Below are 24930 nucleotides of genomic sequence, written 5' to 3' on the forward strand. Positions count from 1 at the left end.
ATTTATCTCCAGATTTTTTTTCCATTATTCTTTGTGCTTGTCTTGAGAAAGGCATTTGTACCATGCCAGCTGTCCATTTAGCAGTTCTTCTTTATGTCCCCTGGGAGAGAAAATGTTTGTTTCCAAAAGTCGTAGAGAAGTAAGTAAACATTTCTTAGCTTTGATACTCAAAAATTGTGGAGAACTTATTTATGTATGTATTTATTAATTTAAAAGTTTTGTATACCAACCTTCTCACCTCTCTTGAGGGACTCAGACCGGTTTCCAACCATAATATCACATACAGTCAATAAAAACATCATAATTCATATTACAGTAAAACAATTAAAGCAGCAATTACATTCAATAACTACAGTGGTCAGTCGTCACTCTAAAATCATTGTTCATCATCCTCCATCCATATCTCAGGGTGTTGGCTCACTCGTCGAATGCCTGTCTCCATAACCAAGTCTTCACCTGTTTCCTAAATGTCAGGATAGAAGGGGCAGTTCTGATCTCCAGTGGGAGAGAGTTCCAGAGTCGAGGGGCCACCACTGAGAAGGCCCTGTCCCTCGTCCCCACCAGAGGCGCTTGTGAGGCCGGTGGGACCAAGAGCAGGGCCTCTCCAGACAATCTTAATAATCTTGATGGTTCATAGGGGAGAATATGTTCAGAGAGGTAAACAGAGCCGGAGTCATTTAGGGCTTTATAGGTTAACACCAGCACTTTGAATTGTGCTCGGAAGCTTGTTTATCAAAAAATGCCTGTCTATATCCCACTAGTTTATTATTCAGGGACACCAATTATGGCAACGAAGAATTGTTCCACCAAGAAACTTCAAGAATAAGAATACAGGAATGTACAAGTACAGATGCCGATGTAAAACAAGAAACAAGGACATCTAATCATCTCTCAACAAAAGATTGCTCCAGGCACTGCCAAGCAATCAAATGCTAATCAAGGTGATCAGTTGAAACATTCACACCTAGCTCCAACAGACAAGAGTCCTTTGTCCCACCCTGGTCATTCCACAGGTATATAAACCCCTTTTCCTAGTTCCAACAGACCTCACTACCTCTGAGGATGCTTGCCATAGATGCAGGCAAAACGTCAGGAGAAAATGCCTTTAGAACATGGCCATATAGCCCGAAAAAGCCTACAACAACCCAGTAAAACAAGAAAATTAAAAATGTTAAAATAATATGAGAATGTAGTTAAGCTTAAAACCTGATACTAGCTAACGTAATATACGGTAGTAACACAATGGCTTAGCAAAGTGACATAATATTTCAACAGTATTCAACCATGGGCATTTAAAACATGTAAAATGTTTCTGACACATGTTGTATCCATACGTGATTACTTTTGTTTTCATCCTTTGTAGAGTATACTTGAAGTGTATTACATTAGAATAAACGTAGGTTTATCAGAATTTGTGGATAGAATCAAGTTTCATGAAAAACCAATATCTAAGGGAATACCTGAACTTCTGCCTATTTTTTTTGTCATGTCAGGAGTGACTTGAGAAACTTCAAGTCGCTTCTGGTGTGAGAGAATTGGCTGTCTGCAAGGATGTTGCCCAGGGGACGCCCAGATGATTTGATGTTTTTATCATCCTTGTGGGAGGCTTCTCTCATGTCCCCGCATGAGAAGCTGGAGCTGACAGAGGGAGTTCATCCGCTTCTTCCTGGCAGATTCGAACCTGCGACCTGTTGGTCTTCAGTCCTGCTGGCACAGGGGTTTAACCCACTGTGCCACCGGGGGCTCACTTAAGTCACTTGCTGACTTAAGTGAGCCCCCGGTGGCACAGTGGGTTAAACCCCTTTGCCAGCAGGACTGAAGACTGTTTTGGCAAGTTTTCACTCTTGCCAAATTGGATAGTGCACTGTATCTGATGGGTTATCTTGCTGTCAGGTGTTCTGTCTGTTGACTAGTGTAGGAAATTGAGAAGATGGGTCACTACAGTAAGGCATAATTTGGCAAAATTAGCAACCAATTAGCAAGATTTGCATGGAAAATCAGAGCCCAAAGAAAGACAAAAATATGAGAAATTGCTTTGCAGTCCAAATGTTTCGTTGGTTAGAAAAATACAAATAATTAGCAGCAAAGACTGTCTTTTTAGGTTCTTGCTATAGTAGTCACTTGCTGACTTAAGTGATAGTAATGCCAGTGAAGACAGCCTCAAGGCTGAAATCCATTTGATGTTCCTATATTTTTTTTTGTGGAGAATGTATGAATTTAGTGTGTATGTATTTGTTATATTTTACAGAATAATAATAATAATAATAATAATAATAATCTTTATTTATACCCTGCCACCATCTCCCCAAAGGGGACTTGGGGAGGCTTACATGAGGCCAAGCCTGGTAATACATTACAGCAGAATAAATACAGAACGACAAAATAACATCACAATAAAATAAGCAAAACATAAAATTACAATAAAACAATGTAAAGTAACAAAATGAAAAATCAAACGCAATGGCAGGCCAAATGTATGACATAAAATGATAAATTTTGGGGTGAGATAAAAATAAAAAAGTATATTTGTATGGGAGGAACTCGTAGAAGACAGAATAGTGGAGACGGGCCTTCAGAAAGTTGGAGGGAAGTGCAATATGAGGACAACATTATGGGAAGAATAACAAGAAATAAGTATATGGTCATTCTCCAAAGGCAGAATGGCACGTTAACGCTAGATGTTAAAGATATAGTGATATAAAGATATAAAATTACAAAAAAATCATTGAAAATCTCGTGATCACTAGTTTGAAGAAAACTTCTGAAATGACCCATTCCTGTTCCAGGGGAAAGATTAAGCAAAGATTTACAATCCTGTATATTACTATTTTACATTTAGAAGTACACAGTTTTCAGCCTGCCTGTTCTTATGCGATTTTAGAATATTTAATCCTATTTTATGAAATTGCTATTTCCTTGCATGCCAAGTTCTGGATTCTTATTGTTGAAGTTTCTCACTCCAGGATAACATAACACCTGAGGCTCTTCCACTGCAACATGTTAGTTGATGCAAAATTCATAAGCGTTTTCACTCTTGCCAAATTGGATAGTGCACTGTATCTGATGGGTTATCTTGCTGTCAGGTGTTCTGTCTGTTGACTAGTGTAGGAAATTGAGAAGATGGGTCACTACAGTAAGGCATAATTTGGCAAAATTAGCAACCAATTAGCAAGATTTGCATGGAAAATCAGAGCCCAGAGAAAGAAAAAAAATATATGAGAAATTGCTTTGCAGTCCAAATGTTTCATTGGTTAGAAAAATACAAATAATTAGCAGCAAAGACTGGTCTTTTTAGGTTCTTGCTATAGTAGAATTTATTTAAAGAAGTTATTCAAGTCAGCTGTATATACATAAAGATACAGCTGAGCAAAAAAAAATTGGTGTCTTGGTTTTTAGTCCTGTTCCTGTGGTTATTTGTGTTATCATGATTTTTTAAGGGCAAAAAAACTGCTATATGTCATGTATCCCAGAAACTAGAGCTGATAGGGGGAAACTGGTGCCATTTTTGGCACCAGCAGGTCAAATATACCAAGAAATTAGTCTAACATTTGAGGCACCAAATTCTGTATTGGCCAGTTTATTTGCTTTTATCGAAGTCCCTATCATGTTGTTCCTTTTCTTCTTCCCTCGTGTTGTGGGAAGGCCCCCCTTATTTTGTCCTAGTGCCAACCCGTATCATGTCTTCTCACCATTCCCTTGAGTTGTTCTTCTAACATCCCATGTTCCAAGAAGACAAAGTGGCTTCAGTCCAGAACTATGTAATTATTCTTTATTTCATTTTTTCTTTGTTTATCCATAGTTGTAGACAGAGGCAACCCTAGGTAATTTTCAACTGTAAGCAAACATATTCCCCCCCCCCCAAACCAATCATTGATATATATTTCCTGTTCGTCATGGGAGTTCTGTGTGCCATATTTGGTTCAATTCCATCATTGGTGGAGTTCAGAATGCTCTTTGATTTTAGGTGAACTATACATCCCAGTAACTACAGCTCACATATGTCAAGGTCTATTTTCCCCCAAGAGCGCCTCAAGAGTGCCCCTGGGCAAAATCAACTATACTGCAAATGCTTACTTTGCGTAATGGGTTGAGCCACCCCTGGTTGTAGATCCACTCCAAATGAAATCCACTTCACACATTCATGTTTAGGATAAGCTAACTCCATACCTAGCTTTCTGGGTGGCTGTGTAGCAGGGTGGGAGTGCAGCATGGCAGGCACCAAATAAAAAACAAGGATGGCTGCCTCCTTCTCATTGTCTCCTTTTGCATGGGGATTTTCTTCTGGCAGGGCAGAAACTGCCAGTCAATGGGTTGAAATGCAGAATTTGAATCCATTGGCTGCCTAGGTTCGGCTCCAAAGCAGAGTGGATGTATGTTGGTTTCCACTCCAGTTGGCTGATAAAGGAAGCTGCAGGCTAGTGATTCCCTGTCAAAAGAAACACAGATTAACATTTATTTATTTATTTATTATTCGAACTTATATGCCGCCACTCCCCTGGGGCTCGGAGCAGTTTACAAGAACAGGCTAAAATCGAACACAATTTAAAAACAATTTAAAACAATTTAAAAACAGCAATATCAAAGATCAAAGATATATGTAAATAAGTATAGCAGAAAGCACATCATGTGTGTGTTGGTAGACTGCAGATCCTGCAATTATTCTTATCTAATCTTAAGGCTTGTTTGTATAAATGGAAGATTTATGTCCTCGTCCTACACCTACAATAATGTATGTGAGTATTGGGATACATCAATTAATCTGAGTTATAAGGTAAAGAAATAAGGTGAGGACAGACCCAGAAACTAAAGTTCAGGGAAAACATTACACCCAAAAACAAAACTAAAGAAAAAAATGAGAATGAGAGTGGAAGACCAGCCTTGGCGGAGATGAAGCATATCTGCGGGGAAGAGAAGAAATCAGGGAATAAGAGTAGACAGGAAAGTTTAAAAAGAGAGTGCAGACCCAGAGCTCAGGGAGTCTATTGTTTGGGGTTTCTAGAAGATGAATGAGCATTGAGTGTGCATTTTGTGTATGCCTTTTATCAAACAAGATTAGAAAACCAGCCCCAAAGCTCCAGTATGCTATACAGCTTTATTTATTCATTCCTGGTATCTAACCCATTCATTCCTGTGCTGTCTTTAATAAAATAGCCAGGACTGAAGGCAGCCTCTCAACTGTGCAATTGTTCTTCAAAGGATTGCACAGATCTAAGTAAAATTGCAGGAGTTTCTTGAAAATGCACAGTTTTTAAATAGAGTAATGGATTTAACATCATCTGAAGGGGGAAATCCTGGGTGTTTTGACACTGCGGAAAGAAATATTGATGCCTTTTTCTTGACATACGTCAGGAAATGAGAATATCAAGAATTGTTTTCTCTACTAATGCCTCTCCTCTCCCATCTGCAAGCCTACTTACCACTTAGTGACCAATGGAGGCCATGGTAGAAGCATCTGTCCATGTCCCTACCACAGTAAACATCATATTCCAACATGTCTAGAGGATGGTTATGAAGTGCAGTAGGCAGCTAAATGCAGACTTGACTTTCACAGTAATCTACAAAAGTGTAGAGTGGGCTGCCATTCTGTACTTTCCTGGTACTAACAGGATGCCAGACAAGGTCTTTTATCATTTATTTGGGAAGAGGCAGAAGCTGTCTAGAAAATATTTATTTTCCTAACATGTCTGTACATTTTTTTTCAATTGTAATAAAAAGGGGGGTGCATTCTAATACAGTGTTCCCTCACTTATCGTGGATGTTCCATTCCAGGAACACCCGCAATAAGTGAAATACCGCTCGCCCCTCTCTCTCACTTTACCTTCTCTTTCCTCTTCTCTTTCCCCTCCCTACCTCCTTCCCTCGGGCACCCATGGCACCCTCCCCTGGCAATAGGGACGCTTTCGCCTGCACGGCTCTCCTCCTTACTTTCCCTCTCTCCCTCCTTGCCAACCCGAGCAAGAGGGAAAAGAGGAGGAAAAGCGGAGGAGGAAGGAATTGCCTTCTTTCCTCATTCACTTTCCCTCTGCTTCTCCCTCTCACTCGGGAGCTGCCAACCCCAACGAGAAGAGGAGGAAAAGCAGAGGAGGAAGGAATTGCCTTCTTTCATCCTTCACTTTCCCTCCACTCCTCCCTCTTGCTCAGGAGCTGCTGATTCCAGTGAGAGGGAGGAGGAAAAGTGGAGGAGGAAAGAACTGCCTTCTTTCCTCCTTCACTTTCCCTCCGCTTCTCCCTCTCACTTGAGAGCTGCCAACTCAAGTGAGAGGGAGAAGAGGAGGAAAAGTGGAGGAGGAAAGAAGGCAAGGAGGGAGGGAGGGAAGGTGAGGAGGAGTAGGACCTTGCAAGTGAAAATGTCCCTTTTGCCAGGGGAGGGAGGAAGGGAGGAGAAAGAGGAGAGGAAAGAAAAGGTGAAGTGAGACAGAGAGAGGAGGGAGGGAAGGCGAGGAGGAGGAGGGCCGAGCAGGGAAAACCGCGAAACAGCGAGTCCACGATAAGCGAACCACAAAAGAGTGAGGGAACATTGAACTGCCTTTTAAGGGTCATGTAGACCCATAGAACATATATAAAATTTTAAAAGTATACAGGGATGAAATCAAAATAAGAAAAAAGATCAACAAAGATAACATGTCAGTATATGACAAGTAGAATATTTGTCGAATGCATGCAAGATATAAGTAAATACACGGATATGGCCTAGGAAATAATTCTGACAATACAATACTTTACTTTTTTTCAAACAAACTGAAATGTTTTACATTTTCCTGTAAATATATTCAAAACCTCAAAATGTGAGAAGATAAGTTATTAGGGTAGCATTTAAAAGTGGTGATATGATATGAAGATTCATTGGGTTGTATGCCTCCCCTCCACCAATGAGCAGGCCAATTTTGCAAAGAAAGCATAATGCCACATACCAAAAAACACATTCATTAATAAAACCAGGTAAAGGTTTTGTCAACTGATAGAGAAAGGAAGATAATTAACTTTGGAGTTACTCTGTATTTGTTCTGTCTGCTGTTGGGCTCCTCGTTCTTAGCTACTCATGACTGAGCACTGGAGATTACCTCTGACGACAGGGAAAGTAGGATCTGTGCCCCAAGCTTCACTGTGTTGGCAACAGAGTTTTGCAGTTTATACCCCAGTCTCTAGAAACGTCTTATATCTCTATAGCCAGCAGGCGTAATCCTAATTATCAGCAGGAAAGCAGTCCTTCATGTAGAAAAAGGTTTTTTTTTCCCTTTACAGTGCTCTTCATTGCTGCTTCTGATTCTGCAATACCTACACTTTCAAAATAAAGTTTGGGTTGTAATAATTGCCTCATTTCAGGGGATTTAAAAGTTGAATCCCTTGCTTATTCCAATTTCCACTTCAGGTTGCACTTGTTCCTCAAAAGTAGAGGAGGATACAGCACTCTAAGACCATGGCATAAGCTATAATGAAGTGTTAAGACCTATTCACCGCTCATATAATCTTTGCATTTTGCGATATTGAGTTACCAATATATAAGTTTGTGCTTCATAGCTGGGCCAGAGAGGGAAGTGCAATTGACAGTTCCTGAAACTTTAAGATTTTTTTTTGTTCTCAATATAAGTGGTTGAAAATATCTAAGTCATTAGACTCTACCCACGTTGGCAGTCTTCTCTACCCACGTTGGCAGTCTTTAGGAAGAACTTGAAGACCTGGCTATTCTGATGTGCCTTCCCAGAATAGGATAACCTCCAGCACTATGTCCCAGAAGCACTTTATTAGAGTTTAAGACTCTCTGCACATTGCACTTGCCCAGAATCCCAATATATCACCTCTCACACCCAGCACTTTTTAACCTGTACCCTTCATTGGCCCGGCCCTGGTTTTATTGCATAATAATGTAATGTTTTGTTTTCGTTATTGCTTATGTTTTTAATTTGCTTTGCATTGTATTGTTATTGTTTGTTGTTGTTGTGTTGAGGCCTTGACCTTTGTAAGCCGCATCGAGTCCTTCGGGAGATGCTAGCGGGGTACAAATAAACTTTAATAATAATAATAATAATAATAATCTAAGTCATTATTTAGAATGATCTTTTGGATTTGTAGATGGCTGTTGGCTGGTCTTCTGAATGCTCATATGTGCAAATTGTAATGCACGTATGTCATTAGTATGATCTCACAGGAGCCCCCAGTGGCGCAGTGGGTTAAACCTCTGTGCCGGCAGAACTGAAGACCGACAGGTTGCAGGTTCAAATCCGGGGAGAGGCGGATGAGCTCCCTCTATCAGCTCCAGCTCCTCATGCGGGGACATGAGAGAAGCCTCCCACAAGGATGATAAAAACATCAAATCATCCAGGCATCCCCTGGGCAACATCCTTGCAGATGGCTAATTCTTTCACACCAGGAGTCACTCCTGACACGACAAAAAAAAAAAAACTTTCTTCTTTCCATCACCCATCTCCCCTTTTTGTCTGACACCAAGGAAGCTGTTTCGTACTACACCAGCATCTGTTGCCAGTAATTAACTTAATGAGAACAAACAAATTGAAGCTTATTCCAATCAAGACTGAAATATTCCTGGTCAGTTGAAAGGAATAAAGTTTCAACCTGAGCTGGATGGGGTTATGTTTCTTTTAAATCTTGGTATTGCAGTTTTGGCATATTTTTGGACTCAGGCTTGATCCTAGATGCCCACATTTCATTAATGTTCAAGAGTATAGCTAAAACCAGTGTGCCAGATTCTTACATGCCTTGAGATATCACATCTGGCTGAAGGCCTTGATGACATCCCAGTTGGATAACTGTAACAAATTATTCAGAAACTTCAGTGTGTTCGAAATGTTTTTGGCCAAGTTGCTGACTGTGGTTCACGACAGAGAACACTTAACTGCCTTCTTAACTGCCTTCGACAAGACAGAGGTCCTCCTAGTCGATCATAAACCAGACCGGGGTATAGGGTGGCAACCTGTGCTGGACGGGGTTGCACTCCCCCTGAAGTCACAGGTCCACAGTTTGGGCGTCCTCCTGGATCCTTCACTTAAGTTTGAAGCTCAGGCGTCGGGAGGGCCTTTGCACAATTAAGACTCGTGCGCCAACTGCGACTGCACCTCGGGAAGGCAGATCTGGCCAAGGTGGTCACCTCTAGATTGGATTACCGCAATGCACTCTACGTGGGACTGCCCTTGAAAATGGCCCGGAAATTTCAGATGATTCAACGGACGGCAGCCAGGTTGTTAACTGGGGCTCCTTACAGGGAGCGGGCATCCCTCCTGTTCAAGGAGCTCCATTGGCTGCCATTCATCTACCGGACCCAATTCAAGGTTCAGGTTCTTACCTACATAGCCCTGAACAGTTTGGGACCTGCCTATCTGCGTGAACGCATCTCTGTATATGAACCCACACGATCCCTTCGATCATCCGGAGAGGCCCTGCTCTCGATCCCACCAGCATCGCAGGCGCGACTGGTGGGGCCTTTTTGGTGGTGGCCCCTCTACTCTGGAACTCATTCCCTAAAGACATCAGACAGGCTCCAACTCTGGCAGTCTTCAGGATGAGCTTGAAGATGTGGCTGTTCCAGTGTGCCTTCCCGGAATAATGATCCCATAGCACTTTGTCCTCCAAAGCACTTTACATTTCTTTAAGTCTGCTCATATGCCCTTCCACAAACACCAGTATCACCTTTCGTCCATGTCCCAGCATTATTTCCAATTTTAACTCTACATTTGGCCTTCCCACTGTTTTTAATTATGTGTTGTTTTATTGATAATGTTGTGTATTTTATTGTCTATATTTTCTAATTGCTTGTATTGTTGTTATTTTTGCTTGTATTGTTGTGTTTGGGCTCGGCCTTATGTAAGCCACACCGAGCCCCTTGGGGAGATGGTAGCAGGGTACAAATAAAGTATTATTATTCTTGAAACAGATTCACTGGCTACTTCTCTGTTTTCCTAGGGAAATTCTAATTGTGTTAATGCCCAATATAGTTTGCGTGGAGACAGTCTGAAGTACTGTATCTCCCTGGGTGAGCTAATCTGAGTTTGTAAATAGGCTGTCTCTTGGTCCCATCAACATCACAGGCCTTTTTGGTGAAGACATAAGAGAAACCTTTTCATTGACTGCTCCCAGGTTGCAGAATTCCTTCCTGTAGAGCAGGTATGTCCAAAGTCCAACCCGGGGGTCAAATGTGGACCCTGTTCAAATTTACAATGGCCCTCTCTCTTCAGGTCTCCCTCTATTGCTTCTTTCTTCCCTCCCTCCCTTCCTTAACTTCCTTCCTCCTAGTAGGAAGGAACTATAAGCCCGTCCCCCCTCCCCGGCACTATCAAAGCTCTCTTAACATATGGCCATGCCACCTCTGCTGAAAAATCTCCAGAGGAGATTCCACCAGACTCTGAGGCAGCATATGCCACTGTCTGAAACAACTTGGAGGCACACAAAAGCAATCCTAATTAATGACTCTCTAATCAGCCAAAAGCAGGTCCACACTTTCCATTGAAAAACTGGCATATTTATGTTGGTTAATACACACACACACACACACTGTATTCTTCTTTCATGAGGTTTTTTCTCACTACAAATAAGACATATGGAGTGTGCATATGAATGTGTCTGTTTTTCTTTCAAACTATAGTCTGGCCCCCAACAGACGAGGGGCCATGAACTGGCCATTGGCTCAAAAGGTTGGGACACTTCTACTATAGGGTGTTTGGTTGTTCCCTCTGTGAGCATTTTCTGTGTGCATATAAAGCACTTTTTCTTAATCAAACAGGCATTTGGCTCTTATGTACTTTTACTTACTTAGGTGATCCCTCGTTGGATGAGTAGGATAGTCCTCCATGATCAGTAATCTTGTGGATCCATAGGTGGTTGTGGAGCCCTATTTGGCTCTTAACATGTTATGGTAGAAAGGCAGGATATAACTACCACAAATAAATAAATAAATAAATAAATATTTATAGTATTTATATTCTGCCCTTCACACCCCGTAGGGGACTCAGGATGGATTACAATGCACGTATACATGACAAACATTCAGTGTCATAGACATACATCATATATAGGCAGACACAGAGGCAATTTAACATTCCAGCTTTCAGGCTTCATGAGTGTATGCTCGATTCTGGCCACAGGGGGAGCTGTTACTTCACCGTCCACTTGTGACATCGAGGAGTACTTCCTCATTCTTCTGAACACTGCTGGAAGGTTTTATGGTGTTGTAAATTATTTAAATTAGCCTCCCTGCAGAAAGCGGTACCTAAATTTCCTACTTGACAGATGCAACTGTCTTTCAGGCTACAGTCAGTAGTGTGTTTTAATAGAATTGATCCCTATTTAGAACAATATTTATTTATTACGTATAAGTACTAATGACGTATATAGGACTTCATAGGTAAAACAACTACAAACAGTGAGTGTTTCCAAAGAGGTAAGATCTAAAATAAAAAGAAAGAGGGAGGAGTGGAAGGAATAATTAGAAAATATAAAATTTTACAATACAATTTTAAGTATTGTAAAATATAAAAAGCAATATAATATGAAACAAACAGATAAATACATATAATCAGAACATTTGCTGTTGTGTGTCTTCAAGTCGTTTCTGAATTTTGGTGATTTTAAATTACTCTATCAAAGAGGTATCATGACAAAATCTGTTCAGATGGGGTTTGCCTTTGCTTTTCTCTGAGGCCAAAAGCGTGTGACTTACCTAAGTAACACAGGGTTTTTCTACGGCTGCACATTTGGATCATGCTCAAGTGACGATGCAAGATTATAAAATAATTAATTTATCTCAATTAGCAATACCCCTTCTCCAATTTAATTGGTGAATACTTTTCATTTTTGTGGCTATTTTCACATTCAGTTATTGCATACCTGTTAAGATATTATGATAGCATATAGCAATAAATACATTCATGAATAAATTACTGGAAAGAAGCATCTTATTTATAGTTAATGTGAAACACATTCCCCTGAGGGTGTGTTCAGTAATTACCATTATACAGAAATATTTTCAAACAATATTTTGCTATTACAAGGCACTAATGTTGGTAATCAAGTTCTGAAATGGAGAGTGTTATCTTTTAGAGGCGGGAGTAGTTTCTGGAAAAGAAATTACCCCCAGGTGAAAAATGATTTTATTTGCTATGAATAATATTAGGAATTTAAAATAAAATTAAAAAAATGTTAATGGTGTATTCAAGTCCCCTTCCCTTTGAGATGCCATCCCCTACATTCTCATTATCAATCTATCATTAATGAATGTGATTGTTCACTTTTATTTCTGTGTATCTTTGGACCAGGATTGCTAGGTACCCCCTGAAAAAAAATGGAAATCTGTGGGGGGGGGGGCTCCCAAGGGGGGCTCCCAGGCATGCTTTTCTGGGGGCAGGACTTCTGGGATTTTGGCCAATAGGGGTCCCTGTCCCCTTTCCCTCCCCCTACCCCAAGCTCCTCCTCCTTGGCAATTGACTTCCTTCTGTGCCCTCTTCACCTTTTAAGTCCACCCCTTCCTCTCCTCTCCTCCTTCTCCTTTTCCTCCTTTGTAGATTATTATTATTATTATTATTATTATTATTATTATTATTAAACTTTATTTGTACCCCGCTAGCATCTCCCGAAGGACTCGATGCGGCTTACGAAGGCCAAGGCCTCAACACACAATATAACAATACAAAACCTAAAGCAAATTAAAACAATTAAAGCAATATAAACAACAAGCAATAAACAATACACTAAGACACAATAAAACTGGGCCGGGCCAGAGTAATGGGTACAGGATTAAAAGTGCTGATGTGACAGGTGGTATATAAGGCATTATAGGGCACGTGCAGTGTGAAGACCGCCAATGTAGGGGCCTGTCTAAGATCTTTGGGGAGGGTGTTCCAGAGTCAGGGGGCCACCACGGAAAAGGCCCTGTCTCGTGTCCCCACCAAACGCGCTTGCGACACAGGCGGGATCACGAGCAGGGCCTCTCCAGATGACCGAAGTGAACGCATGGGTTCGTAGATGGAGATGCAGTCACGCAGGTAGGATGGTTCCAAACCGTTCAGGGCTTTGTAGGTAAGCACCTGCACCTTAAATTGGGCTCGGAAAATAAACGGCAGCCAGTGGAGCTCCTTGAACAGGAGGGTTGAGTTCTCTCAGTAACATCCTGGCTGCTGCTCGTTGGACCAGTTGGAACTTCCGAGCCGTTTTCAAGGGCAGCCCCACATAGAGCGCATTGCAGTAGTCCAATCTGGAGGTGACCAAGGCATGGACCACCCCGGCCAGATCAGCCTTCGCGAGGTACAGTCACAGTTGCCGCACGAGTCTCAATTGTGTGAAAGCCCTCCCAGACACCGCCGACGCCTGAGCCTCAAGCGTAAGCGATGAATCCAAGAGGACTCCCAAACTGCGGACCTGTGGCTTCAGGGGGAGTGTAACCCCATCCAGCACATCCCTCAGAAGATCATTTCTGTTGGGGGACCTGCTGTTGGATAATATTGGATGTAAATATCTGTATCGCCAATTTCTAAGTGATGATAGGACCACTTGGAGTTGTTGCAACCTTCATCAGTATAGATATGCCCTTCAACCCATTGGTTGGTTATACAGGAATGTGACATAAATGTCAGAGTTGCAGAAAATGGAAATTGTTATCTCTATATAGTATGTCTGTTAGCATTATTTTGAAAAAGCCTATATGTTTTTAACCTATAAAATGAAAAACAGATATTTAACAAAATGTCACTTCATTGCCCAAGAGTAAAACACAACGTATGGGTTGTGTGTGATTTACTGACCTTTTAATCCCTTTTATAAATGTGTAATGGCTTTTGCACTTGGCATTTGGCTTGTCCAAGCTATTTAACATGAATTATACATCTTTACAACAAAACTTTCCTTTCAAGAGGAATGTGCGAGAGTGCTGAATATTTCTTCCAGGCAATTCTCAGGGAATGTGCTTCAGAACAAGAAGTCATCCTTCACTTTTGTTTGTTTTCTTTGCTCTTTGAGCATCTGTCAAGTCAAGGGCTCGCCTTTTGCTTTATTAAAGACAAAAAGCAAAAGCATTGTCAGAGCTGACAATTTGCATTAGTCCAACTTTCTGCAAACCTTTTATTTTGTGCGGAAACTTTGAACTACAGTTTTCTGAGAAGCGGCTTAATTGACCATCTAATTTACAGTCTGAATGCTTGCCCAGAAACCAAGTGTAGTTTACAAGTATACAACAAGTGCCCTCGATGAATACCATCTAAGGTTCACTGTCATTCCTTCCAGGACTTTACAATTGGATCTCTCTGCAGGAAGAGCTAGAAATAGACTGAAAGCCCTTCTTATGCTATTTTCAATACAGATGAATTATATTACAATTCAGCTAATGTAAAGGGCTATGGCAAGCTTATCCTAATTTGCACAGCTGTAGTTCTGAATTCCCTCACACAGGAAATGAAAGAGGACAATTTCCCCTTAATAGAGTTGCCTAGATACTCAAATGTATATGGTTCTTTGCAGCTCTTTGTTTGGAAATTGCCCCACTATTTCTCAGCTTTTAAAGTAGCCTTTTAAAATAATGGTGAGATGTTTACCCTTTGTATTAGCTGTCCCATGGAAATACTTTTTGGCATATGGCATAGATGTTATTGACTCAGTAGCTAAACGTGTGTCTATTGAGAAGTGCATTTAGCCATGAGTAATAAAGCTTTGGGTTGTTGTAGGTTTTTTCGGGCTATATGGCCATAGTCTAGAGCAGGGGGTCCTCAAACTTTTTAAACAGAGGGCCAAGTCAGAGTCCCTCAAACTGTTGGAGGGCCGGATTATAATTTGAAAAAAGCATGAATGAATTCCTGTGCACACTGCACATATCTTATTTGTAGTGCAAAAACACTTTAAAACAATACAATAATTAAAAATAAGAACAATTTTAACAAATATAAATTTATTAGTATTTCAATGGGAACTGTGGGCCTGCTTTTGGTTGATGAGATAGGATTGTTGTTGTTTTGTGCTTTCAAGTCGTTACAAACTTAGATTGACCCTGAGCAAGGGCCGGGTAAATGACCTTGGAGGGCTGCATCCGGCCCCCGGGCCTTAGTTTGAGGACCCCTGGTCTAGAGGCATTCTCTCCTGACGTTTTGCTTGCATCCATGGCAAGCATCCTCAGAGGTTGTGAGGTAAAGCTTTGATCTGTATTCTGAACACCATTTCCTATAGCGGTGAGAACTATGGAAAGAACGGGATTTTTTCAGGAATGACTCTGATCCCTTGCCACAGTTTCCAGAAATAATGTATACTGGTACTTTCTTCTCTTGGTTGTTGTTTCAAAGGAACATATTGTCATTGTCACTGTCGTTGTTGTTGTTAACATTAATACAGCACCACCAGACTACATTAGGACTGGAAGTCTGAATATTAGGCCTGGGTAACAACGGAAAAATTTGTTTCTAAAATCGATTTGTATTTGGGGGGTTTTTTTGTTTCGATATTTAAAATAATTACAAAATTTTCCTTTTAAAAAGTTTGATATTTACGAAATTTCGTAAATGGTAAAAAATTAACGAATCGATTTCCGAAACAATAACGAATCGATTCGTTAATGGCGGACGCGACCGCGAAATATGCTAAAAAACCTCCAAAACCTTCTGAAGCTTCCCTCTCCCTCTGTTGTTGACTGTTGGTGTGATATTATAAATTTTTTTCACTAATTAAACCATAAAACTGGCCCAGACATGCGGAAATAATAACGAAACGACCTCAAAACAATAACGAAACGAATACAATATCGAAATACGAAGCATTTACAAAATGTTTTTGAAAATTCGTTTTTTTTAATAATTGCTCCAGAATGGTTCGTTATCGTTTTGTAATTGAAAAAATTAACGAATTATTAACGAATTACGAATTAACGAAACGAAACTGCCCAGCCCTACTGAATATACATATCTAGGGAAGTAATGCTACCCCTCTATTCCGCTTTGGTTAGACCGCCCCTGAATATTGTGTCCAATTCTGGGCACCACAATTCAAGAGAGATATTGACAAGCTGGAATGTGTCCAGAGGAGGGCGACTAAAATGATCAAGGGTCTGGAGAACAAGCCCTATGAGGAGCAGCTTAAGGAGCTGGGCATGTTTAGCCTGAAGAAGAGAAGGCTGAGAGGAGATATGATAGCCATATATAAATATGTGAAAGGAAGCCACAGGGAGGAGGGAGCAAGCTTGTTTTCTGCTTCCCTGGAGACTAGGACGCGAAACAATGGCTTCAAACTACAAGAGAGGAGATTCCATCTGAACATGAGGAAGAACTTCCTGACTGTGAGAGCCATTCAGCAGTGGAACTCTCTGCCCCGGAGTGTGGTTGAGGCTCCTTCTTTGGAAGCTTTTAAACAGAGGCAGGATAGCCAGCTATCAGAGGTGATTTGAATGCAATATTCCTGCTTCTTGGCAGGGGGTTGGACTGGATGGCCCATGAGGTCTCTTCCAACTCTTTGATTCTGTGATTCTATACAGTTCTGGCCCAGCTTACTTGTCCGAACGCATCTCCCTTTACATCCCGCCGCGCAGTTTAAGATCATCCAGGGAGGCCCTGCTCTTGCTCCCGCCAGCGTCACAAATACATCTGGTGGGAACAAGAGACAGGGCCTTCTCAGGAGTGCCCCCCCCACCCGCCTTTGGAACTCGCTCCCCACTGAGGTAAGATCGGCTCCATCCCCCCTGTCATTTAGGAAGAAATTGATTCTAGGACCAGGCTTTTGGACAACAGACATAGATAAAACTTTGGACGTGGAATTGGATATAGAATTGACTGGAATGATGATATGGCTATTAATACTGTTTTTTACTGTTTTCATGAATGCTTTATTTATTGTTTTAATTGTTATTATATTGCTCTGTTATATGTAGTGGCATTGAATTGCTGCCAAATGTAAGCCATCCTGAGTTCCCCTTCGGGGGTTGAGAAGGAACGAGATAGAAATACAGGAAATAAATAAATAAATAATGAATATGGGATGGAATTAAGTGTTAACAGGACTTGGAGTCAGAAAAAGGAACCATCAATTTCTCTCAGGAAGATCTATAACACAGCTCCTCCCTCACCCCCAAAATCCACTTTATAGTTGCAGGACCCATCCCAATGATTCATTTTTTTTGCAATGAACATCTAATAGTAAACATTCATAATATCTGATACTTAAGTCCACTATGATGTAAACAAATGCTACATCTTAGTGAACCTTCCCTACATTGTTCTTCCATATACTCATGTATTGCGGAATGGAGAAACATGTCAATGATAAAATGGCATAGTCTGGTCCATGCCAAATCACATGTAATTTGAAAGAAAGAGGGTCTAGCAGGCTTTCTTTCCTTTCCAATTATGAAGAATAGAAGAACATATTGCTCTCACTGAGTAGACTTGGCCCTCTGAGATCTCTAGTACATGACACTTGGAATGAAAATCCCATTGCACTCATACTGCCTCTGGCCATCCTACCTTGTTTCTTGGCTCCATTGCAAAGAATGTAGTTCCAGTTGCTGGATATATCAGCAAATATTAGTCACTGCTAACTGCAGAACTGATCCAACTATATATCTCTAGCTTCCCCTTGAGCAACGTTGTTAAGAGCCAGTAAGTTATGAAGTTTAGGGAATGCACACATTATGGAATACACAACATTTTGGCTTGAGAACAGTATGTGTGAAAAGGATCTTGGAGTCCTCGTGGACAACGAGTTAAACATGAGCCAACAATATGATGTGGTGGCAAAAAAAGCCAATGGGATTTTGGCCTGCATCAATAGGAGCATAGTGTCTAGATCAAGGGAAGCAATGCTATCCCTCTATTCTGCTTTGGTTAGACCACACATGGAATATTGTGTCCAATTCTGGGCACCACAGTTGAAGGGAGATGTTGACAAGCTGGAATGTGTCCAGAGGAGGGCGACTAAAATAATCAAGGGTCTGGAGAACAAGCTCTATGAGGAGTGGCTTAAGGAGCTGGGCATGTTTAGCCTGAAGAAGCGAAGGCTGAGAGGAGATATGATAGCCATGGATAAATATGTGAGAGGAAGCCACAGGGAGGAGGGAGCAAGCTTGTTTTCTGCTGCCCTGGAGACTAGGACGCGAAACAATGGCTTCAAACTACAAGAAAGGAGATTCCATCTGAGCATGAGGAAGAACTTCCTGACTGTGAGAGCCGTTCAGCAGTGGAACTCTCTGCCCCGGAGTGTAGTGGAGGCTCCTTCTTTGGAAGCTTTTAAACAGAGGCTGGATGGCCATGTGTCAGGGGTGATTTGAATGCAGTATTCCTGCTTCTTGGCAGGGGATTAGACTGGATGGTCCATGAGGTTTCTTCCAACTCTTTGAGTCTATGATTCTATGATTTTCTATTATTTTATTATTTATTTATTTATTTGGAAAATCATACCACTGAGATTATTGTAACCTAGGTTTTTATTTTGTATCCTGTTATGAGCTGATTTCAGACCATTGATCACAGTGGATAGCATGCAGTATGTGTTTTATTTCTTATTAAATTGGTTCAAAACATTTCACATGTGCAAGGATTTTTATTTACTTACTTGTTTATTCCAAAGACGATGGTTTTACTTTGATCTTCATTTGAGCTCTTTTGGGATGTAGCATTGAACTTCCATTTAAGGAAGCTAAATTCTTCAGGATGTATAATTGACTGTTCTGGGACTTGACGGTCTTTCAACTGGTCTACAAAGTGTGGAACGGAAGTCAGGTCTGGAAGTAAAGTTGCACAGCTTCCAGGGTGAGAGATATTAGATTCTTTTAGAAATTTCTACTGTGCCAAACAGCTGCGTCCTTTATTATGTGTGTAAGCATGTGTGCATGGGTGGTGGGGGTAGATTAGTTAATTGCCTTTCAGCCAATTGGGTCCTGAGGAGATAACACAAAATAGGTTAAAACATTGTAGAAAAACAAGTTTCTAAAAACTGATTAAAACCCATTGCTAAGACAGTTCCAAAATCAGCTCCAGGGTTTTCTAGATCACATCAGTTACCTGGACCAGTCACAGTCTGGCTTCAGGCCTGGCCACGGCACTGAGACGGCATTGGTCGCCTTGGTGGATGACCTCCGCAGGGAGCTGGACAGGAGGAGTGTGACTCTGTTGGTTCTCTTGGACATCTCAGCGGCTTTCGATACCATCGATCATGGTATCCTTCTGGGACGACTCTCTGGGATGGGTCTTGGGGGCACGGTTCTGTTGTGGCTCCGGTCCTTCCTGGAGGGTCGATCCCAGATGGTCAAGCTGGGAGATGCCTGCTCGGACCCCTGGCCTTTGACCTGTGGGGTCCCGCAAGGCTCTATTCTGTCTCCCATGCTTTTTAACATCTACATGAAACCGCTGGGAGAGGTCATCCGGAGTTTTGGAGTTGGGTGGTCTTAAATGGCAGTTCAAGTTTGGTCATTTTTAAAGTTCCAATGATAGTAATTGATATATTGGCAGGAGCAAAACAAAAACTGCTGGTTACCATTTCTGGCATTTTCCTAATTATTATATTGAATAGTAGCAATGCAGAGGTCTCTAAACTTTCTTGAATCATAGTACCTTTAGTGTCTCAGTAATTTTCTCGTGTCTCTCCCAAATAAAAATAAATAAATCCTTAACAATTCTGTTTAGTAAACAGTTAGGTGTACAGATCTTCATAAGTATTTTTTTTTAGCCAGTGCTGTCTTTAAAACTCTTTTGACCATTATGACTGATGTCTAGCAGTATTTTGTTTAATCTGTGCTGCAGCCAACTTGGGTTCCACCCTAAGAGAAAAACATATATTTTTCTTAAATATGTAGACACAGGCAAATGCTACTGCATTTACTTAGGGTGTATTATTATTTTTCATGAAAAACCAAAGAAGAAAGTACATGTTTTATCAAGAGAATTCAATACTAAGCTAAAGGGACTTTGTTCTTATATGCACTCCTCCTCCTCCTCCTCGCTCTCTGCTGTCATCTTCCCATCCTCCTGCCAGTCTGGCTACTCTAATAATCAGGATTATGCGTGTGCTGGGTTGTGACCTGGCAACCTCCCCATTATAATACCTACATGGAGACACTGCCGTGCAGAAGCATTTCCAATAATCTCCATGCTGCTGTTGTAAAGTTGCTGCTGCAGCATCTCATTAGATCATTAGCTCACTTCTGTGAAAATCTCCTTTGCCAACTAAAGTTACTGTTGAAAACTTATATTCTTTTAAAGTGTATTCCTTTCACACGCAAAGCTTGCCCAAGAAAATAGGAATTATGAATCATTTTAAATTTTTTGTATTTTATGTTTCCAATAAAATACTGTATTGTCGAAGGCTTTCATGGCCGGAATCACTGAGTTGTAGGTTTTTTCGGGCTATATGGCCATGTTCTAGAGGCATTTCTCCTGATGTTTAACCTGCATCTATGGCAAGCATCCTCAGAGGTAGTGAGGCCTGTTGGAACTAGGAAAAAGGGTTTATATATCTGTGGAATGACCAGGGTGGGACAAAGGACTCTTGTCTGCTGGAACTAGAGGTGAATGTTTCAACTGACCACCTTGATTGGCATTTGATTGCCTGGCAGTGCCTGGAGCAATCTTTTGTTGAGAGGTGATTAGCTGTCCTTGTTTGTTTTGAACCAAATTTGGCACACAAAACTCCTATGACTAACAGAAAATACTAGAAGGGTTAGGTGGGCATTGACCTTGAGTTTGGGAGTTGTAGTTTACCTATATCCAGAAAGCACTGCAGACTCATGCAATGATGGATCTGACCCAAACTTGGCATGAAAACTCAATATGATCAAATGTGAACACTGGTGGAATCTGGTAAAAATAGACATCAACATTTGTGAGTTGTAAAGGTAAAGGTAAAGGTAAAGGTTTTCCCCTGACATTAAGTCCAGTTGTGTCCAATTTTGGGGGTTGGTGCTCATTTCCATTTCTAAGCCGAAGAGCCAGCATTGTCCGTAGACACCTCCAAGGTCATGTGTCTGGCATGACTGCCTGGATCACTGTAACCTTTCTGCTGGAGTGGTACCTATTGATCTACTCACATTTGCATGCTTTCTAACTGCTAGGTTGTCAGGAGCTGGAGCTGACAGCGGGAGCTTACACTGCTCTCCGGATTCGAACCTGTGACCTTTCGGTCAACAAGTTCAGCAGCTCAGTGATTTAACCCACTGTGCCACTGGGGGATTGTTGTTGCTGGGATTTATAGTTCACCTACAATCAAAGAGCATTCTGAACTCCACCAACAATAAAATTGGGCCAAACTTCCCACACAGAATCCCCATGACCAACAGAAAATACTGTGTTTTCTGATGGTTTTTGGTGACCCTTTTGACACCGCCTCATGACCCCCTCAGGGGTCCCAACCCCCAGGTTGAGAAACACTGGCCTAGTGGGTCTTATGTCAGTAGAGCTGGAGTCCCTTCTCTGGGTTTTCTTCTGATTTTCAAAGGAGCTATCCAATATATTGAACATTTTTGCAGATTGCGTTCAGCATCTTGGATAGTGTCTGTAAAGTTCTTCAAACTGCAACCTGGAGCAGATTAACCATTTCACTGCCCTGGAATGCCGCTGTGGGTTTTACAATAGATACTATGAGGAAAGCCTAAGGTAAATATAGATAACTATAATCCCTATTGAGCCACAAAACTCTCTGGCTAAGCTTGATAAATCACAGTTGTTCCCTTCCACCTTTTGTAAGTTCCAAGGGAGAAGATAAAATAAGATAATGTCATATATACCACTCTTAAGATTCTTGAGGAAAGAATGGGATACACATTTGGGGAGAAAACAAAGATATAGAAACAAATAAAACAAGAGAAAGACACAAAAGAATACCAGTCTTTTCAGAGAAATGCAGCAGTAGTGGAAAGTGTTAGTTGTGCTTTCAAAATTGTAATTTCTTTCATTCCTAACATTCTTTTCAGAAGAGGCAAAGTGTATATTTCAATGCCCAGTGATTTTGAAATGTAATTGAACTGGCTCATTTTTTTTAACCACATAACATCTCATATGAAAAAAGCTACTTTTCTGACTGAAAGGTGTAGCAATATTTCTTAAGCTCATTATTAAGCGGATGCACCTGAATTCTCCAAAGTATCAGAGAAAAACCTGAGACATGCATACAATATACTTGTAAAACATGGACTAAACTGTTTAATTTTAGCAGCAATAACATAGAGATCAAGATAGCACGGTTTCTAAGGTGCAAAGTAAATGATTGCTTGCTGTTCATTTATGTGCATTTTAATTAAGGGGTTTTCAGTGTCTTCCACGAGTCATTTATATTGATTTCAGCACGGCGCCTTCTGTGTGAAGGAATTTGCAGGCTAGTTTATTTTCAATTTCCCTTAATCATTTCTCAGTGGTTCTCTCTGTGCTTTCCTTTACATCATCTTGTTATCTGAAGTTTAGGTCTTGGAGCTTAATAGTTGGAGGTACATGAACAAATACTGTTATTGGTAAACAAGATTTAACAGTGATACTGGTGATTGTATGTTTAGGATGAGTCCTTTCCAAGAAGCAGGAGTGCCTTCCACTAGCATCTCTTGGCATTTTAAATCTTTCCTCTGAGTTTAAGCTCTACTGATTTAGAATTAGAAGTAAGTTCTGGTTGAATTCAGAATGACTTACTTAGCACAGGAACCGTGGTGCAGCTGGCTGGGATTCAGCTGCATTAAGATCACTACTGACCAAAAGGTCATGAGTTTGAAGCCAGCCCGGGTCGGATTGAGCTTCCGACCAATTTATGTAGCTTGCTCTTGCCCGAAAGACAGTTGCATCTGTCAAATAGGAAATTTAGGTTCTGCTTATGTGGGGAGGCTAATTTACAACACCATAAAAATCTCCAGCAAACATGCAAAGAATGAGGAAGTACTTCATCAGTGTCACAAATGGACAGTGAAGCAACAGCTCCCCTGGTGGCCAGAATACCCTCATGAAAAAGCTGGAATGTTAAATAGCCTCTGTGTGTCTATATATGTTGTGTGTGTATGGCATTGAATGTTTGCCATGTATATGTACAGAGGCGGCCCTAGGTAATTTTCAATGGTAAGCAAACAGTATTTTGGCGCCCGCCCCCCCAACCAATCACTGATATATATTTTCTGTTCGTTGTGGGAGTTCTGTGTGCCTTATTTGAGTTATGTTTGGTTCAATTCCATATTTGGTTCAATTCCATCATTGGTGGAGTTCAAAATGCTCTTTGATTGTAGGTGAACTATACATCCAGTAACTACAACTCGCATATGTCAAGGTCTATTTTCTCCCAAGAGCGCCTCAAGAGCACCCCTGGGCAAAATCAACTATACTGCAAATGCTTACTTTGTGTAATGGGTTGAGCTGCCCCTGTATATGTACATTGTAATCTGCCCCGTGTCCCCTGCGGGGTGAGAAGGGCAGAATATAAATACTGTAAATAAAATTATTTCAAAGGAGAAATGGAAAAAAATGCTTATTAGAGGGGTGAGAAAATTGAACTATCCTTATGTCTTAACACACACACAAACTAAGCTAGCATTTTCTTTTATAAATATCATATTCTCTAGGAGAGCTTTGAACATACTCATGTGCAGAACCTTGACCTAACCACATTCATTTTTTTCCCATGGAGTGGAAAAGGCCACAGCTACTACTGTTCAGAACTACATATACTTGTGGGAACACACTGTTTGCAGGCATCAAAGAAGCTACTGAACTGGAGCTTTAAAAAAAACCAAGCTTTTAATTCAGAGTCTCTGTGGGTCATCTCTGTATGGAATCTTATATGTGACAATTGCAACAACTTCTCTGCCTTGTGGTGTTTATAGTATACACATCAAGTGCCGCAAACTTCTACTTTTACTGCTTTTTTGTGCCTTTTAAAGCTTTCTCTATAAATCACAACAAAATCTTACTTATTTTCTTTCATTATTCTGCTCTGCTTCCATTGATGACTCTTAACTTCCTTCCAGACTGGCAATATGAGGGTAAGATGGCAAACTGTAACTTCCTGAAAATTGCTTGTCTGTATTTTTTCCCCCATTTTTTACTTTGTTTAACATTTTATTGAAATTCTGTTCACTCTCACTAATTAGAGACTTGTGTTGCAATTAAATTTCAATTATGTTAGTTTCTGTTGTGATGCTTTAATTATGATTTATTCCTTTTAATCATTCTTTTATGTTCGTATTTTGGGTTAAATTATTATCACATTGTCTCTGTCCTGGAAGACTTCTTTTCCATAGTAGTCTCAGTGGGCTGTCTGTTTAGCATAAGACATGATTAAAGAGTAGCAAGTAAATTGTATTGTGTTGTGATGTCGCGAAGACGTGGTGTTTGTGTGTATTATATAAGGATATTAAGTCTAACAAGTAAATCTTAGTAAAACAATATATGCTAAAATTAAGTTTGAAATCTGTTGTTACAACCAACTACTGGAGCATAGGCTACAACCTACCACAAGGAATTTGTATAATTAGGAGCTAGGTGAAAATTGGGTAAGTACTTTGGAAACAGTTGGGTGCCTCTGGCAGATTGTTTAACAAAGTTTTGTTTCCCATGTTTCCCAAAAACGAGCAACCAAGCAGTCTGGGTCATAGTGACTGTCAATGTATTGAACTGATGGTAGGATTTGAAGTAACTTGTATTTTCATGTTTGTAGATTGCAAGTTGGCCAGAGCAGGGCCTCCAGCAACAATAGTACCGATAGATGAAGAAAGTCGGAATGGTGAGTATGCATTAAATGTTCATACAGTACAAAAAGGTCAGCAATGACAGTTTAATGTTTATTTTTCACTGTAATTGTGTTTACTTTTCAAATAATGCATATTTTTAATAATAAATCATTATGCGGTGTTTCCAGGCTTCCAGACTTTAAAGAGCTTCTAAGGAAGAGTGCCAGTTTTTTGGATACAGGGTTCCAAACTGGAAAGCTAGACTCTACTTGTCTTAAGACATTTTGTTATTTATCCTATGCCTGATTTCCTCCTCTTTCAAGCTTCAC

At 40.7% G+C, this 24930-nt stretch overlaps 1 protein-coding gene across 6 annotated transcripts in view; it reads left to right on the forward strand.

The window, feature by feature from the left end:
* The window catches only part of PCDH15 (protocadherin related 15), a 1134710-nt gene that overhangs the window by 641512 nt on the left and 468268 nt on the right, over positions 1-24930 (forward strand). For 5 of the 6 annotated variants that reach the window (XM_067465706.1, XM_067465711.1, XM_067465707.1 and 2 more), the window contains 2 exons: positions 23900-23914; positions 24589-24654. In XM_067465706.1, the coding sequence (XP_067321807.1) occupies positions 23900-23914; positions 24589-24654 (81 nt within the window). The remainder of the gene's footprint in view (positions 1-23899; positions 23915-24588; positions 24655-24930) is intronic. The other variant, XM_067465710.1, reaches the window with a different exon arrangement.

The sequence above is a fragment of the Anolis sagrei genome, chromosome 3 (assembly GCF_037176765.1).
Source record: "Anolis sagrei isolate rAnoSag1 chromosome 3, rAnoSag1.mat, whole genome shotgun sequence".
Lineage (NCBI taxonomy): Eukaryota > Metazoa > Chordata > Lepidosauria > Squamata > Dactyloidae > Anolis > Anolis sagrei.